This window comes from Mixophyes fleayi, chromosome 7 (assembly GCF_038048845.1).
Source record: "Mixophyes fleayi isolate aMixFle1 chromosome 7, aMixFle1.hap1, whole genome shotgun sequence".
Lineage (NCBI taxonomy): Eukaryota > Metazoa > Chordata > Amphibia > Anura > Limnodynastidae > Mixophyes > Mixophyes fleayi.
Genome location: NC_134408.1, coordinates 119,739,801 through 119,758,475, shown reverse-complemented (window position 1 = coordinate 119,758,475; position 18,675 = coordinate 119,739,801). Strand labels below are relative to the sequence as shown.

Here is an 18,675-nt window from a genome sequence, read left to right as displayed (position 1 = left end):
AATTGGTGCTTTACTGTTAATCTATTGTTTTCAGTACCTTTGATGGTGACTTTAGATTTAGTGGATTCACTTCCTGCAGCATTGGTTGCTTTACACACGTAATCTCCTGCATCTGTTTTAGCAGCAGTTTTCAGCTCCACTGTTGCTGTTCCTCTAACAAAGGTGACACTACAAGTATTTGAAGACTTGAGTTCCCGGCCAGCCTTGAGCCACTGAATCCTGATTGGTTGTGATCCCTCTACATGGCAACTGAGCTGCAAGCCCTCTCCTTCAGTGACAGTCACTGCTGACAGTGGCACATCAAACACTGGAGGCTTTTTGGGTTCTGGGTAAAAAAAAAAAAAGAGAACAAACAAAAAAACTTTAGTCCAGATCACTGACCTGATATTTAACACAAGTAGACAGATTGCTACAAATGCCAGAAAACCCACCTTTGATAAGTACTGAAGAAGTACACAGGGCACTTCCTGCATCATTTGACACCTTACAGGTATACAGGCCAGCATATGCCAGAGTGGACTTTTTCACCTGAAGAAGCACCACATTGTTCCTGAATGAGATTTCATTATTTGCTGACTGCTCGACTTCCTGGTTATTCTGGAACCATGAAACAATCAGTGGTTGTGAACCAGCAACGCGACCTTCTAGTTTAAAGGAGTTGCCTTCTGTCTCTTCAACAGTTTCAGAAAGCTTCTTGGTGAAAGATGGAGGCACTTTTCGTTCTGTCGAAAACAAATGATTATATAAATAATTGTAACTAAATATTGTGCTCCCCATGGCCACTTTTTCTGTGCCATCCCCGGACCTTCCTTCTGCCAACTCCAGTGGCAAGAACTGTTCTTTACCCATTAGGAACATTTATCCTGAAAGTGAGAGTGTGCTGTTCCTACTTCCTACACTCCTGCTTTCCTAGATCTGGGCCACGGTGACCATTTCACAAATCAAAGTCTGTACCTATCTAGGCTCTCTGTAGCATATGAAGACAAGTTGTGACCCTCCATCAGTAGTGGTACTACAATTCCCAGCATGCCATGCCAGACTATGCCAGGCAGGTCGTGCTGGATCTTGGAGCACCACAATAGCTTTGACACTGTTTGTGTATGCCTGACCTTTCATAAGTATGGTACGATGACTACAGCCAATTAACTTGTATTAAAAAATGAATAATGAGGTAACAATGAGTAAATAATGTGCAACTCCTGTGATTACTAGTGGAAACTAGGATATATAATATAGGTTTGTTATATTGAGTATACTTTAATCTACTTAATCTCATCTTGTAATTTACAAGGATATAAGAGGTTACAGATGAGTATAGTGACCATATAATGGAAACAGGTGACTTCAAATATTCTTACAAAATCTATTAGAGGATGGAATTGCTTTAAATACAGAGGGGCATATTCAATTCCGATCCCGATTCGCGGGATCGCGCCGGAACGGCTGCGAACCTAATCCGCGGTACCGCAATAACGTGGATTTTCGTTCGCAGCCCACAGGGCTGCGTACGAAAATCTGCGTTATTGCGATACCGTATTACCGGCAGTAGTGCGCATTTTCAGCGGTAACGCGCGTTACCGCGGATCGGATCGGAATTGAATATGCCCTAGAGAGTTCATACTGACATGAAAGTGATGACATAACTAACCCCTTCATGATATTTTATTGGCTTGTGACTAGACCGAACTTTCTACATGTTTGATATGTAATTCTTAGCTGCTAAGTGTACCCTACTAGGGTTCAGCACAGGTACAGTAGAGCTTTCTGTCAGTAGCATAATAAAATAAATAGCTTTTTATTATAAATGCATTGCACAGGTTAAAACAGTTAATTGCATTAAAATATACATTTTTCTGTAATTCCATGTTAGCCAAAAAGGAATCTATTAGATTTTCCGAATACAGGAAATATTTGTATTTTATGTAAAGTATGATGAGACATATGGCATAGAAACAAAGGAGATTTAATTTTTTACATGTTTCTTTTCAACAATTTTTTGTTATATTCTTCTTTTTTTTTTAAATTAGGGGAGTCTGTCTCGGAACTCTGCTATTGCCAGTACTGATATATTCAGTGTACATTGTATCTGAAAACAGCTGAGTATTGGATCTATCAGACCTGGTACATAGTCCAGATCTGACTCAGATCTCCCTTGAGAGTCTGCAAAATATTGAATTTCATGCCAGTTCACTTTGAGCGCTGTGTACAGTGATCCAATCAGCATAAACCATAGGTAACGCTTCCTGGTTGCTTTCCAGGAATCTAAATCTGTGGCTGAGGCTACATCGATTTACATAAGCCTATGCCAGGCAACAAGGGATTTAGCCCCCATTATAAATGATTATATCAAAAAGCACATATTAAAAAATACTAATGAAGAGAGTGTATAAATAAAACAACTTGCTCAGCTGCTGAAACATGGAAAATCTGCAGCTACTGTCTATTTTTATTTGCAGAAATTAATACCTTGTACACCAAGTTTCACTGAGCAAGAATCTTTCCCAACATCATTGCTGGCAGAGCATGTGTACTGGCCAGAATCTCCATGATCGGTTTTCAGAATTGTAAGCTTTGTTGTATTCTCCGTCTGGGTAACCTTAAAGTTGCCACCAGTTTTGACTTCTTTGTTCTCTTTCGACCAAGTCACTTTGATAGGCTGCGTTCCTGTCACATGACACTCAAACTCTGCAGGATCTCCCACAGGAACATCCACTGGTGAAGGTTTCACGTCAAAGAATGGTGGATTTCTGCCCTCTAAAATGTGTCAAGTTAGGAAAAAAAAGTACAGTGTTAGCAATGCTGAAAAGTTTCTGGTAACTTTGGTAAAATATGAAAATAGGCAACACACAAACCTGTAAGAATGAGTTTGGCATTAGAAGAGGCAGTGCCAACAAAATTGGTAGCCGTACAAGTGTACTGCCCAGCATGGTGTCTGTCAGTTTGCAAGATTTGAAGAGTGGCTGTTTTATCTATATATGACGTTTGAATATTATAGTCATCTCTTAATAGTATACCATCTTTATACCAAGAAACCTCAATAGGTTCTGAACCAACTATTTGACATTCAAATGACACCGGTAAGCCAACAGTTTCCTGTATGTCCTTCACTTTTCTGGCAAAGGAAGGTGGAAGGATACGCTCTGCAGAAAGACACGATGCAGTAAAGATTGTTGAATGGTTTCGGAACACTTCATGATGCAAATAAAACTGCAGGAAGCTCTCACAGTTACGCATCAGCAGCAACATCACAATTACACTTCATATTCTGCCACCACTTACCACACAAGTGTCCTTTGTATTGCACAAGATAAAATAAAATAAATGTCAGTCTTAATTTAAAAAAAAAAGATCATCTTTACCTTTCACGGTTAGAAGTGCAGAAGAAGAAGCCGCACCGACATGATTTTCTGCTTTACATATATATTCGCCAGAATCCTGAATCTCCATTTTACTGAAAACAAGGGTAGCAACGTTGTTTTTAAAGTGCATTTTGCTTGTAGCGGTTGGTCGCAGTTTAGTATCACCTTTGTACCAAGCTACTTTTATTTCTGGCGTGCCTTGAATCTGGCACTGCAGGGATGCAGCATCACCTGCGCTGACCTCCACTGATTCTAACGGTGTAATGAAATATGGTGGTTCTAGGGCAAAAGACAATGCAGTCAGTACGTGTGCATACACTATACAGATAGTATATTGTAAGAGTTAAGTAAATGATGAAACTAGGGGGTAACTTACCTAATACTGACACCTTCGCTTCACAGGTGTCCTGTCCGCTTGAGTTTTCTACACGGCAAGAGTATACACCTTCATCATCATTGGTGCTGCTTGAATATTCCAGTATGCAAGATTTGTCTGTTGTCGTTATGCTACATCTCTCAGACTGAGACACCTCAGCACCATTCTTCTTCCATGTCACATGTATTGGAGGAGTTCCCTTATATGTGCACTCAAGAATAATCGGTTTCCCGGTATCTATCTGATAATTGTCCAGCTTCTTCACAAATGCAGCAGGTTCTATGGGGAACACCAATTATACAAAATGGTGAGTGTTTATAAAGTACACATTTAGGGCTAGATTTACTAAGCTGCGGGTTTGAAAAAGTGGGGATGTTGCCTATAGCAACCAATCAGATTCTAGCTGTTATTTTGTAAAAGGTACTAAATAAATGAAAGCTAGAATCTGATTGGTTGCTATAGGCAACATCCCCACTTTTTCAAACCCGCAGCTTAGTAAATCTAGCCCTTAGTGTGTTTTAAAAACACAAACAAACCACAACATTTCAATATATTTTAATGGACCCACCTTGAACAAAGAGTTGAGTTGAACAGGAGTCCTTTCCGGCATCATTACTGACGTGGCAGGAATAGTCACCGCTTTGTTGGCTGTTGACATTATAAAGCTCTAGCACTGCCAATGAGTCAGTCAATGTTATATTGCTATAGCTTCCTGGCAAGATCTCATCACTTCCTTTATACCAAGCTACTTTAAATGGTGGAGTTCCACGAATTACACTTGCAAAGGAAACTGTGGCTCCTGGAAGAGCTTCAACAGGATCTGGCTTCTCCACGAATGATGGTGGCTCTAAAAACACAAAAAAAGCCAGATATTTACTGGAGAGTCCAGGCAGTCTACCTTATAAACCAAGAAATCTATCTACTGTTTAGACAACTGACCTTTAACAGACAAAGCTGCACTGCATTCATCAGATCCAGCAACATTGGTAGCGTGGCAAGAATATTTCCCAGCATCTGATGGTGACAATTCACTCACTTTCAACAAACAAGTGTTGTCTGTGAGGGTAGTTTGGTACTTGTCCCCACTGATGATTTCTTTGCCATTGAAAGACCAGGAAACAAGGATGGGTGGTGATCCAGATACTTTACATTCCATGGAGGTTGTTGATCCAAGAAGTCCATATGTTTCCTTCAGTTTTCTTGTGAATGATGGAGGAATGATTCGGTCTGAGAAACACAAACAGTAAAAATAAGTGAGCAGAAAATGAAAGAAAGAAAGAATTAAATACAAATGCAATAACAACACATTAGTCATTAGGAAAATGCCACAATATATTACAAGGTTTAATGTATGCAATTACATCAATTGTAATAGGTGACTTGCCGGAGACTCTGATTTGAACCCCAAATGACCAGGTATAAGACAAAAATCAGAATATAACCTCAAATCAGCAGGAATTCTTTGCTTTCTATTGGTTCTTATGTAGACTGCTATTATAATACAGGTGTATATATTGCTATATAGTGGTCATAACCTTTGTCCTATGCATTATGCACTCTCTATTATGTTTTAGTTACTTATGTCCATGCTCCATGATAACGATATATTATCATTAACAATGGGATGTTGCCTTTAAAACGATGGAAGGTAGAATACAGAATTTACAGAAATGTCATATTGGTGGCTGAAATGATGAATTCCCAGTTGCCCATGTAGTAAATAAGTCAACCACGTCAGCGTTCTAATTCCTGTTGTAGCCATTTCAGTACTCTGTTGGATGTGCTAAAGACTTCTTTGGCACAAGTAGTGTGTGGCCACGACCACAAAACTGTTCGATCTATAAACTAAGTTTTACTCGCTAAACAAATAAATGCAGGCTTATATTCCCAATAACAGCAGTATGCAGTATGGCTGAATACAATAGCTAAAAAATTGTATAAAAGCACACAAAATAACCAACCTGAGACATCAACACTGGCTGTACAGCTGCTCTTGCCAACATTGTTCTTCACCTCAAACACATATTCTCCACTGTCAGCTTTATCGGTGGATAGTATCTTCAGGCTAGCAACTTTGCCAAAGAAGCTAACTTTGTATTTCTCGTCACTTGTCAGCTCTGTTCCATCCTTAAACCAAGTGGTTATGAACTCTGGGGTTCCACCAACAGTACACTCCAGAGTGCAAGAATCCCCCGCAGAAACGTTGGTCGGTTGTGGTTTTTCAACAATTATTGCTGGCTCTGGAATAGAAAGATATCATATAGATTTGGAAATAAAAAAGCGAATAAGCCTCTACTGGATGCTGCTAATGTGATATTTCTATGTGCTCTATATTAATTTATGTATATTACGATATTACTATTGATTTGAATGAATGAATAAATGAATGAATGGATGAATGAATGAATAAATGAATGAATGAATGAATGAATGAATGAATGAATTAATAAATGAATGAATGAATGGATGAATGAATGAATGAAAAAATGAATGAATGAATGAATGAATGAATTAATAAATGAATGAATGAATGAATAAATGAATGAATGAATGAATGAATGAATGAATTAATAAATGAATGAATGAATGGATGAATGAATGAATGAAAAAATGAATGAATGAATGAATGAAAAAATTAATGAATCAATCAATCAATCAATGAATGGTATGTGGTATCAAGGAGGAAATGTTTGATAGGTACCATATATGAGGTCACATACATTACCGAATTAAATCGCGGTTAGTAAACACTATTAAGGGATAATCTTTTGCAATAAATCCTATCATAAATATCTTCAGGCCCACAAATTGTGCTAGTAGGAGTCCTAAATCAATGCCAGAATAGTAGCAATAAATTACCCCCAATATATAAAAATATAATATTCCAGACGACAAGTATATGTAAAGTTAGATTCCTTAGTAGAGAACTGCATGAGTTAAAATCTTATCAATGTCCTATACTGAAAGGCTACTAACCTAAAACTGATACGTTGGCAAAGCATTCCTGTGCTCCAGCTTCGTTTTTGATCTGGCAGTTGTATTTTCCTGAATTCTCTGGATGGGTGGTTGCAAAGTGAAGAGTTGCAATGTTGTCTGCGAATGAAAAGCTGATGTTTTCACTTTCTCGAACAAGTTCTCCTTTGTCTTTCAGCCATGCAACGGTGATAGGCTGAGTGCCGTCAACCACAACTTGAAGCTGAGCTGGCTCTCCAACCACAGTGGTAATATTCTCAAGCTTCTGGACAAACCTTGGAGGTTCTACAAAAGACAACACTTGCTAAAGATTCTAGTACGGAATAAATAATTTGACAAATCATTTGCTTTTGCTAATAGAAGTAAGTTTTGGGAGTTTACCAACCTTTCAGCTTAAGAGAACATAAGCAAGTGTCACTTCCAACATCATTTGCTGCTTTGCATTGATATTCACCAATGTCACCAGCATCTACTTTAAGAATGTGAATGGAGGCAAGGTAATTATCGGTAATGATCTTGAATTTCTTGCTGCTCTTTATTTCTCTTCGGTCTTTGAACCAAGTCACTTCGAATGGAACAGTGCCCTTCAACTCACATTTAAGAGTCACGTCAAGTCCTTTTATGGTCAGTACAGGTTCTGGCTTTGTGATGAAAACTGGGGATTCTACAATATAAGAGAAAGTATATTTTATTTATTTCCATAATGCATAAGGTTACAGCAGAGGAAGATGAGTGATAATAAATCAACTTTTATTAAAGGGATGATTTTCAGAGGACTCATGAAGGGATTACAACTTCAAACCTATATACACAAATATCCAAAGGACCATTCAAAGTCATGTTGTTTAGGAAATTATTTGTAAGGTGGCTTTTAACTTCAGAAATCCCCTCCTACTTATTTTAAGGAGTTGTAATTCAGCAACAAAGAATAGCCACCAAAAGATTTAAAAAAAAAATTAGAACAGGAACATAAAAAATGATATATTTTTTACATCCAACTGAGTATTCTAAGAATATTGTATCCGTGCTAACGTTTTCAAAAGGGCACTGAATCCAAAGATTATAATATGCAATTTAAAGTGTAATATGCAATGAAATAGGCAATTAGAATGTGCAATGTAACAATCGCAGGACTGCATTGCTCGGTACTGCACCCTCAACTCAAAATGATCATTTTTTTGTACAATGCATTAAATTAAATCGAGTTATCTTTACCTTTCACTTTTAGTGCACCACTGCAGCTAGCACTACCAGCATTATTGTGAGCTTCACATGTGTAGTCTCCGCTGTCTTCGATGGTGGCATTAGTAATCTCCAGCACTGCCACAGAGTCGACAAAAGACATTGCATATTTGCCGCCATGTTGAATCTCAACATCGTTTTTGAACCATACGACTCCAATTTCTGGTGATCCACTGATTTTGCATTCAAACCTGTCAGAATCTCCATGTTTAATGACCTTTGAAGACTCCAGCTTCTTCACAAACCTTGGGGGTTCTTATGAAAAAAATATATATTAAGAGGTTAAAAATCTACAATAAATACATGAAACTATTTAAACAATTGCCAAAAGTGTTGGTCGCATAAAGCATTTTAAGTGTACGCACAATGAAGACAGTCATTTTGTTGACTGAACCAATATTCATGAAAATAAAGCCTTTCAATTGGCTAGGCACTGGTGACGTCACTGAGACAACCCACCAGTAATTCACTTTTATATGTCTAATAGGCTATAATGGTAACTGCTTTTTTGTACCATGCTAACAAATAACCCCCTACCCTTCCCATGTTTCATTAGATTTGATGGGAAATTGTCTGCCTATTGACTCATGATTATCAACATTTTTCAATGCAAATTTTAAACTTTTAGAAACAATCTTTCAATCTTTAATTTAATTATAAATGTATTTTTCTTAAAAAAATAAGTGCCACTGTTATATGAACTTACAGTCTCAGTAAAAATATGATTATCAAAACCTACTTAACCTAAAAACATCAAATGCAAATATCATAGATTAAATACAATCAGGATATTTTTAAGTAGGCACAAGTGCAGAAATCTGTTCTGTTATAACTCTACCTTGCACATCAAGGGAAGCTGAGCAAGAGTCTTTTCCAACTTCATTGCTGGCATAGCAATTGTAAAAGCCAACATCAACCTTGCCGACTTTTAGGATCTTCAAATGAGCTCTGTTGTCTGTAAATGTGATCTTGTAGTTTCCACCAGGGCGGATTTCACGGTTGTCTTTTGCCCAGGAAACTTTGATTGGATGTGCCCCAGTGACGTGGCACTCAAAACTGGCTGCTTCTCCAATTGGAACATTAGCAGATTCAGGTTTTACGTCAAACACAGGAGGTGATTTGGGTTCTGGAAGTAAAAGAGAATTACGATTATGCTTACATGTTCCTGGAAAATGCCTGGAAACGTTACTTTGTATTTATTAGAAAATAAGACTGAAGTAGACTACATTGGATTCAACAAACCTGTGAGGGTAAGTTTAGCACTGGAAGATGCAGAACCAATAGGATTTGAAGCTGTGCAAGAATACTGACCAAGATGGTCAACGCTAGTGCTCAAAATATGAAGAGTTGCAACGTTGTCTATAAATGATGTTTGCACATTATTGTCATCTCTCAAAAGAACACCATCCTTATACCAAGAGACCTCAATTGGCTCAGAACCATTTATTCGGCAGTCAAAAGTAACAGGTAAGCCAATAGTTTCCTGAATATCCTTAAATTTCCTTGCAAATGAGGGTGCCATTTTACGGTCTGTAAAAAAATATGTTTTAACATCATAAGAGTTTTGCAAACCTCAAGCAACTTATTTTTCCATTGAATTGTAATCACAGATAAGAATTTATATTTAAGAACGTTAACTTCACCTTGTACAACGAAAAGAGCACTGGAAGACGCAGATCCAACACTGTTTTCCACTTTGCAGATATATTCACCACTATCTGCCTTATCCACTTTGCTGAAAACTAATGTGGCAACATTGTTCTTAAACTGCATTTTGTAATCAGGAGTTGACCTCAGCTTTGTGTCTCCCTTATACCAAGAAACTTTTATTTCTGGTGTTCCTCCCACTTGGCATTGTAAAGATGTAGACTCTCCAATGGTTACCTCCACTGGCTCCAATGGTGCAGTGAAAAAGGGTGGTTCTAAAGAACAAACGATGGTTATAGGAACCATTAAATCAAGATTAAGCAGCAGATGTTTACATTTATAATGCTCACTAATTAGGTACAAACCTAGGATGGATAATATGGCACTGCATGCGTCCTGACCAGCCTCATTTGCCACATGGCATGTGTATTCACCATCATCCTCCTGGGTGGCACTGAATATTTCTAGTAGGCAAGACTTTTCTGTGGTGGTTATACTACACCTTTCAGACTGGTGTATTTCCCTGCCATTCCTTTTCCATGTAACCACAATAGTGGGAGAACCTATATAAGTGCTTTCCAAAGTGATAGGTTTCCCTGATTCAACACTAGAGTCGTTCAGTTTCTTCACAAATGTTGCCGGTACTATTGAAGAGTGGCAAAGACAATAAGAATGTGTTATAATGTGTTATACTGTATTGCAGATGTCTTGTTCAAAGAGTTCTAAAATGCTTAATACAACTAACCTTTCACAAGGAGGTGTGTCGTGCAGGAGGCTTTGCCAGCATCATTACTTATCAGGCAAGTATAATCTCCACTCTGTATGGTGTCTAAGTTGTACAACTCCAATGCAGCAAATGAATTTTGCAAAGAGATATTACAGTTAGGTCCTGGTACCAGTTCACTGCTCCCTCTAAACCAGTTAACTTTAAATGGTGGTGTTCCTTTAATGACACTGGTAAAGGTAACACTTGAACCTGGTAACACTTCCTGTGGGTCAGGTTTCCTCACAAAAGAAGGTGGTTCTAGATAGAGATAGAGTAATAATAAAATAATGATTATAAGTATTAAGCTGAAAACTGTAAGTTTAATACAAAGAATGTTCTAAGAAGATGTTTGTACATTGGCATCCAAAACATTTTTCAGAGTCTCAGTCTATGAAGAACAATATTTTTTTTTACCAACCTTGAACAGTCAAGGATGCACTGCATTCATCAGTTCCTGCCACATTAGAAGCCTCGCATGTATAGTTTCCAACATCGGCAGCTACTAATGAGTTCACCGTTAAGCCACAGATGCTGTCTGAAAAGGTGATTTCATATTTGTCACTACTAACAATTTTGTTCCCATTTTGATACCAAGAGATAGAAATCGGGAGAGAGCCAGACACTTTGCATTCCAAGCGTGCTGAAGATCCCAATACGCTGTTGGTATCTTTCAATTTTCTGGTGAAAGATGGTGGGATAACACGATCTGTGGGAGGATAGTGTGTTATGAGTGAACAAAACATACCTTTTATATAAATATATTAGAAAATCTTAGTAGTAATATAAGACCACACTAACCAAGAACATCAACAGAGACAGTACAGCTGTTTTCTCCAACATCGTTCATGACTTCGAATGTGTATGCCCCGCTGTCTCCCTTGTCAGCAGAGACAATCTTAAGTGTAGATCTCTTGTGAGAGAAACTAATTGAGTACTTATGGTCACTATGTATCTCCTTGGCATTTTTATACCACTTAGTGATTAGCTCAGGTGAGCCAGAGACTGTACATTCAAGAGAAAAGGTATCACCGGCAGTAACTCTCATTGGCTCAGGCTTCTCTACAATTCTTGCAGGTTCTGAAACAAAATGGTAAATACCCTCTTTAAAAATGTAGGGGAAACCTTAAAACTTTACTGTATATTTCATAACTTTAGTTTAGGGTCTAAGTTACTTGTTAAAACAGTTCTTCTAAGTTGCTATTCAGGAAGAACTTTAGAAACTAGAAACAGTATGTATACTGTAGAGGAACATTTACTTTAATGAAGCCACTAAAGAAATGAATGCTCAACATTTTTCAAAGTTACCAACCTATTAAAGAAAGGACGGCGGCACATTCTCGCGCTCCCACTTCGTTTGTGGCCTGGCATGTGTATTTTCCTGCACTTGAAGACTGTGTGCTGGCAATTTGCAAAGTGGCAACATTGTCCGCATAAGATATTCTGACATTTTCACTTTCTCTAACAATATCTCCTTTGTCTTTTAGCCAGGTGATTGAAATGGGCTGGGAGCCCTCGGTAACTGCCTGCAACTCTGTTGGTTCACCGATAAGGCATGAGGCATCACTGAGTTTTTTCACAAAGCGTGGCGGTTCTATTGAAGAAAACAATTGATCGTAACTCATAGAATTAACTTTTGTGGAAGAACGAAGCTCACACTTTTAAAGAAAAGTTAATGCACAGTGTCTACCAACCTTTGAACTTGATAGCACAGACACAGTTATCACTTCCGACTTCGTTGATGGCCTTGCACTGATATTCACCTATATCAGCTGCCTCCACATTAAGAACGTGGATGCTAGCAAGGGTGTCTTTGGAGGTGACCTTGAATTTTTTACTGCTTCGAATTTGTCGCCTATCTTTGAACCATGCGACCTCAAATGGTGGGGTTCCCAAAAGTTCACATTCAAAACTGACATCAACACCTTTTACAACCTCCACTGGACTAGGTTTTCTAACAAAAACAGGGGGTTCTATAAATAGAAAAACAACATTTTTTTAAAAAATATAATAGGTTAAAAAGTGACTATTGTACATGGTTTTTAAAAAATTGCACAGTGCCGAATTTACGCATCTGTATAGGCAGACAATCTGAAATGGTGGTGGTGCTCTAGTCTTGCTTGCAATTTGGGAAACAAAATCTTAATGCTTAGGAGACTAAATCAGAGTACTTCCTGTACTCTTGGTTAATTTACAGGGTAAGTACATTCAAATAATAATGCCAATATTTTCAAAAGTTTACGTACTTTCTATTTTTAAACGTCTTTAAATAAAAAAAATATACTATATATATAAATGATATCTATTTACATCTATCTATATATATTAACCAAAACCAATTTCACATGTGCATAAATATGTGTATTATTTCAACTTGTGCATTGTCAACATTGCGCATTAATTATAACAAGGACACATTTCCACATTATGTCTAATGCACATTTGACAGTACAATGCAATGTAAAATGCAAGTTTTTGAACTTGTGTCCTTGTAAAAATACGATTTCGGTATTTGCATTCCAGATTTAAAAAAATGTGGATATAAACTTGAGATATGTGGATATGAGCATTAACCCACTCACACATTCATCATAAATATTTGATGCTGGAATTTAAGCTAAATACCTGTTCTTGATGAACGTACTATATGGTTCCGAGATTCATCATTTCTAGAACTAGTTTTGAATCCACAAATCCTGCTCCAGAAGTGGAGTAATCTTCAGTCTGTTCTGATTTATACAAATGACTAAGACTAGTGCTTACGTGTTATGATATATTTCCAGATTTTCTTCAAAGACTGTACATGCCACCACTATCTCCTATTATATTTAAGTAACTACATTACATGAGCATATTTACCTTTCTAAATATAAATGTAAAAAGTTATATTTCTGAAAATGTTTATACGGAAGCGAAAGACAGCAACATCGGGAAGACAATAAGTAATATTGCACCTTTTACTGTGATTGCTGTACTGCAGCTTGCACTGCCAGCGTCGTTATGAGCTTCACAGGTATAATCCCCACTGTCTTCATTGCTGAAATCATTAATTTCAAGTATTGCCACATTGTCGGCAAAGGATAAGTTGTGTTTTTCACTTGGATGAAGCTCGGTGTCATTTTTGTACCATACAACTTTAATCTCTGGAGAGCCGCTAATTTTGCATTCAAACTGATCGGAGCCACCAAGTTTCACAATCTTTGAAGGCTCTAGTTTCTTTGCAAACTTTGGAGGTTCTATGGAAGTAGAGGAGAAAAGTAACTATATATTCAAGCAAATAAAATAGTGTAAGTTGCACTTCCTTACTATATTTTCTTTGTATTGAAATGTGTCATTGTAATGTTAAAATGTATGTGTTTGTTTCTCTAGCTATCCAGTGCTACCAAAATTCAGTGTAGCTCACCCTTATGTAGGATCATTATTATAAAGCTCATACCTGTATGCATCTGCTTGGTGAAACAAACATATCCTAAAAATCAAGACGAACACAAACCAAAGACAAAAGAAGAGTCCACTTTTCGCACCTTTTTCCAATTGTTTAGCTTCATAGAAAGAGAAAAGTAAGAACATACTTATTGCTTTTTAATAGTACATACAGGTAAACAACAAAATACCTTTCACACTCAGTTCAGCTGAACAAGATTCTTTCCCAACATCGTTGGCTGCTTGGCAAGAGTATAGACCGGAATCTCCTTTGCCCACTTTTAGAATTCTCAGGTGGGCTGTATTACCAATGTAGGTGATCTTATAATTTCCACCTGTTTTGATTTCTTTGTTATCTTTGGTCCATACCACCTTAATTGGCTGTGTTCCTGAAATGTGGCACTCAAAATCTGCACTCTCTCCGAGTACAGCTCCTACAGGCGCTGCTTTTTTATCAAAGAAAGGAGGCCTCTTGGGTTCTATAAATCAAAGTGAATAGCAAAAATACTTAGTACATCTCTATCTAAGAGGAATATGCTTTGAGCCAATATGGAAGTAACAGCTGCCTAACTACGTTCAAATTATTAAACACAAACCTGAGATTGTGAGTTTAGCAGTAGATGATGCAGTGCCGACTGAATTTGTAGCTGTACATGAATATTGCCCAGCATGACCCTTCTGAGCTTCAAGAATACGAAGAGTAGCTACGTTATTCACAAATGACATTTGCACATTATGGTCCTCGGTCAAAGCTACACCATCCTTATACCAAGAAACCTCAATGGGTTCTGAACCATTGATACGGCAATCAAATTTCACTGGCTGTCCAACCGTTGCCTCCAGATCCTTCATTTTCCTGGCAAATGAAGGTGGAAGTTGACGGTCTGCAAAAGAGTAAGTATATCAGAAAAATCTGATCCCTGCTTTTGATTTTTTTTTGCTACTAACTACACCACAATAAAAGAGTTAACGAAGCGAAAGAAAATTATTATGATAAATAAGAAAATCACCTTGAATGGTAAGCACTGCCTTAGAAGAAACAGATCCTACAGAATTTTCTGCTTTGCAGATGTATTCTGCGCTATCATTCTTATCCACCTTGCTGAAAGCTAAAGTAGCAACGTTGTTCGAAAAGTACACTTTACATCCTGGAGTGGACCGGAGTTTTGTATCTCCTTTGTACCATGACACCACAATTTCTGGAGTCCCACCAACTTGACATTGCAAAGATGTTGAATCACCGACTGTTACTTCCGTGTCTTCTATGTTGGTAATAAAGTAAGGTGGTTCTATCAAAAGAATAATTAAAGTAACTAACATGTTCTGTTACCCAGCCTAAAGAAAAAACACTAAATGTATGTGCAATATACCATAAGGACACACCTAGAATTGTCACCACGGCTTGACAGTCATCCTGCCCAGCCTCATTTTCAACCCGGCAAGTGTACTCGCCATCGTCTTCTTTGGAGCTACTTAAGATTTCCAAGATACAAGATTTTTCAGTTGTAGTTAAGTTGCATTTTTCAGTTTGTACTATCTCTATGCCATTCCTCTCCCAAGTTACATAAATGGGAGGTGTACCAGTGTACGTGCTCTCCAAAATAAAAGGCTTCCCCGTCTCTACACTGTAGTCTTTAATTTTCTTCACAAAAGCGGCAGGTTCTGATTGAAGAAGATACAAAAGGGTTAGCAAAGCTTTTGGAAAGGTGACAGCTAATAAGCGGTAGCGGAATTTTGATAAAGAAAATTTACCTTTTACAAAGAGACGGGTAGTACATGAGTCTTTTCCTGCATCATTAGAAACGACACAAGTGTAGTCTCCACTGTGAGTTGTGTCCACCTCATTCAATTCCAAGATGGCAGCTGAATCTTTTAGTTTTATAATACACGTGGTTCCAGAAATGAGTTCACTGCTTCCCTTAAACCAGTGCACCTTAAAAGGGGGTGTTCCCTTTATAACACTTGTAAAAGAGACATTCATGCCAGGTAACGCGTCCAATGGTTCAGGTCTTGTCACAATTGAGGGGGGCTCTGGGGAACCATAGTACATATCATATGGTGAAACGGCACATTATGAAAATATGTTACCATATCGCTTTACAGCAAGCAAAACTCATTTTCCATGGGTGGAAGAAAAATATTAAATCACACAAGATAGTCAAAGACTGTTGAAAGAAGTAAAGAAAATATATTCATAAAGAGATATGCCTACGACAACTTACCTTGCACAATCATGGTAGCACTGCATTCACTAGTCCCAGCAACATTAGCTGCTACACAGGTATATTTACCAGCGTCAGAGGATTCCAAGTTATTAATTTTCAAGACACAAAGACTATCTGAAAACTCAGGCTCAAACTTGTCTCCACTGAAGATTTTGATTCCATTGTGAAGCCAGGTTATAGACATAGGTGGGGATCCGGTGATTTTGCATTCCATAAGAACAGAGGAGCCTAATGCTCCAGTGGTTTCCTTTAACTTTTTGGGGAAAGAGGGAGGTATGACTCGATCTATTCAATGAAAAGTAAAAATAAATGTTTTATAATAGACCTATTCAACAATCACTATTATTATTATTATTTTTTTTAAATCCCAAAAGATAAAGTAACTAACCAAGTACATCAACGGTTGCAGTACAGGTGCTTTTGCCAACATTGTTTTTCACCTCAAAGGTATATTCTCCACTGTCACTACTGTCTGCAGATAGGATTTTAATAGAAGCTATCTTATTGGAAAGACTGAGCTTATATTTTTGGTTGCTGGTTAGTTCTTTGCCATCCTTGAACCAGCTGGCTGAAAGTTCTGGTGTGCCTGCCACTATGCATTCAATAGTGCAGACATCTCCTGCGGTAACTCTTATAGGTTCTGGCTTTTCTACTATTATTGCAGGTTCTGAAATAAAAGACAACCAAATATGTGTGTTTTACAATTGATTCAACTAATTGAATAAAAGAAAAGATAGCAATTTTTTTTCTTTTCTTGTTTTGCTGTTTTTTTTATTTTTACCTAGAACGGATACGTTGGCTATACACTCCCTCATTCCAGCATCGTTCTTAATCTGACATATATACTTTCCAGCGTTAGCTGGTTCAGCCTTCCTTAATTGAAGAGTTGCAAGGTTCTCAAAGTAAGAAATCTTAATGTTTTCACTCTCCCTGATGACCTCGTCTTTTTCCTTCAGCCAAAGAACCGAGATTGGTTGTGAGCCTTCGATCAATCCTTGTAATTCAAGAGGTTCACCAGAAATAACAGTGACACTTTCAACTTTCTTCACAAATCTTGGTGGCTCTGGATAAAAAATGTAATTCACACATGTATTAAGAATGCTATTTTTTCCATCTTGTTAGTTTTTTTTTTCAAAGTCTATATAAAAACATTTACCTTTAAGTTTTATACTACAAATGCAAGTGTCACTCCCAACATCGTTGGCTGCCTTACAGTGGTATTCGCCAATATCTGGGGCCTCCACATTAAGAATGTGAACAGACGCAAGGTGGTTTTTGGATGTGACTTTGTACTTTTTACTACTTCTGATCTGTCTGCGATCTTTAAACCAAGTCACTTCGAAGGGTGGTGTTCCCAACAGTTCACATTCAAGACTAACATCCACGCCTTTGAGGATTTCTGCTGGACTAGGCTTCCTGCTAAACACAGGGGGCTCTAGAAAAATAATGAATGCAGGTTACTAAATTGTGTAGAAATGGCATTGAAAATTAATTATTTTCATAAAGCTCACATGGTGTACAGTCAGCTTATATATTCAAAGCATTGTTAAAAATAAATAAATTAAATTTGAAAATTTAAAAAAAATATGAGAGCACAGAAGATTTAATTAAATGAATACTGTACTATGTAAATTAATATAACTGGTTTTTAGTAGCAGTTTTGCTATTAGCAAAACTACTGCACAGGTTTCAATCAAAACTTCATGTCCTATTTAGCGATGACCAGATTACACTATTAAAGGCTATTTAGTAAAGTTACTAATCAAAAATAGATATCAATAAATAAACTTTTACTAGTTATTAATTTATTGTATTTTCTTGTCTTTTTTGGGAAAATATATTTATGCAGTATATGCGGCACTTTAAAAATCCTTCCCAGAAGCACTAAAAAATGTGCAGATTACTTAAAAATATCCAGCAATTTTTATAGTAGTATAGTTTATTCCTATTCATATTTTAGCATCCATTCCTATAATTAGCAAAAGTAACTAAAATAAACCAATTAGAATAGAAAATATTTCTAAATTAATATTTACAGATTTTATTTCATTTAAAATTTTTAATGTATTTATCTATTGTTAACCTACCAGTATTTTAATAATATGCAACATTAAGGAAAGCGGCTTTGATCTAGCGCAAGGGTAGAGAAGTTCAAGCTTCCAGTGGCCAACAGTAGGCCAAGTTTTCTTAATATTCCTGATTATTCTCAGGTGTAATTTTCAAAATGACTTTTAGCAACTGTGATTAATCAGTGATATCTATGAAATTTGGTCCACTTTTGTCCTCGAAGCTTTGACTTTTGCAGCCCTTATCTGGCCTTTGTCATTTGTACCTTAATATTGGTATCTACATCTTTTAGAAAATCAAATGAAGATAATGTAATTTGCAATTGATGAGAATATACAAATGATCAAGTCAGTGCAAAATGTTAACTTAATGGTGAAAACTGTATATTATTACTCCATTAAATAATTATTTAAACTTTGTTTAAAAGTGTGATTCTTGTTAAAACTCTATCTTTCACAACACACAGTCTGCATGTTATAGACTATAGAGGAACATGTAGGAGATTTAAAGAGAAGGACCTTTCGATTTCATAAAATGGTTTATAAAATAGCTCATTAAATAATATATGGAAAATCACTTTCTTTATCAGAGGAGGAGGGT

The 18,675-nt window shown here is 37.0% G+C and overlaps 1 protein-coding gene across 24 annotated transcripts in view; it reads right to left on the bottom strand.

The window, feature by feature from the left end:
• The window catches only part of TTN (titin), a 252,740-nt gene that overhangs the window by 155,735 nt on the left and 78,330 nt on the right, over window positions 1-18,675 (bottom strand). For all 24 annotated transcript variants that reach the window (XM_075180515.1, XM_075180537.1, XM_075180524.1 and 21 more), the window contains 31 exons: window positions 17,165-17,443; window positions 16,790-17,071; window positions 16,397-16,675; window positions 16,006-16,293; window positions 15,536-15,814; window positions 15,167-15,445; window positions 14,794-15,072; window positions 14,380-14,667; window positions 13,975-14,262; window positions 13,315-13,596; window positions 12,055-12,333; window positions 11,673-11,954; window positions 11,162-11,440; window positions 10,782-11,069; window positions 10,343-10,621; window positions 9,963-10,241; window positions 9,594-9,872; window positions 9,193-9,480; window positions 8,789-9,076; window positions 7,924-8,205; window positions 7,094-7,372; window positions 6,712-6,993; window positions 5,697-5,975; window positions 4,675-4,962; window positions 4,304-4,582; window positions 3,736-4,014; window positions 3,360-3,638; window positions 2,853-3,140; window positions 2,467-2,754; window positions 432-722; window positions 38-325 (listed from right to left, as the gene is read on the bottom strand). In XM_075180515.1, the coding sequence (XP_075036616.1) occupies window positions 38-325; window positions 432-722; window positions 2,467-2,754; window positions 2,853-3,140; window positions 3,360-3,638; window positions 3,736-4,014; window positions 4,304-4,582; window positions 4,675-4,962; window positions 5,697-5,975; window positions 6,712-6,993; window positions 7,094-7,372; window positions 7,924-8,205; window positions 8,789-9,076; window positions 9,193-9,480; window positions 9,594-9,872; window positions 9,963-10,241; window positions 10,343-10,621; window positions 10,782-11,069; window positions 11,162-11,440; window positions 11,673-11,954; window positions 12,055-12,333; window positions 13,315-13,596; window positions 13,975-14,262; window positions 14,380-14,667; window positions 14,794-15,072; window positions 15,167-15,445; window positions 15,536-15,814; window positions 16,006-16,293; window positions 16,397-16,675; window positions 16,790-17,071; window positions 17,165-17,443 (8,766 nt within the window). The remainder of the gene's footprint in view (window positions 1-37; window positions 326-431; window positions 723-2,466; window positions 2,755-2,852; window positions 3,141-3,359; window positions 3,639-3,735; window positions 4,015-4,303; window positions 4,583-4,674; window positions 4,963-5,696; window positions 5,976-6,711; window positions 6,994-7,093; window positions 7,373-7,923; window positions 8,206-8,788; window positions 9,077-9,192; window positions 9,481-9,593; window positions 9,873-9,962; window positions 10,242-10,342; window positions 10,622-10,781; window positions 11,070-11,161; window positions 11,441-11,672; window positions 11,955-12,054; window positions 12,334-13,314; window positions 13,597-13,974; window positions 14,263-14,379; window positions 14,668-14,793; window positions 15,073-15,166; window positions 15,446-15,535; window positions 15,815-16,005; window positions 16,294-16,396; window positions 16,676-16,789; window positions 17,072-17,164; window positions 17,444-18,675) is intronic.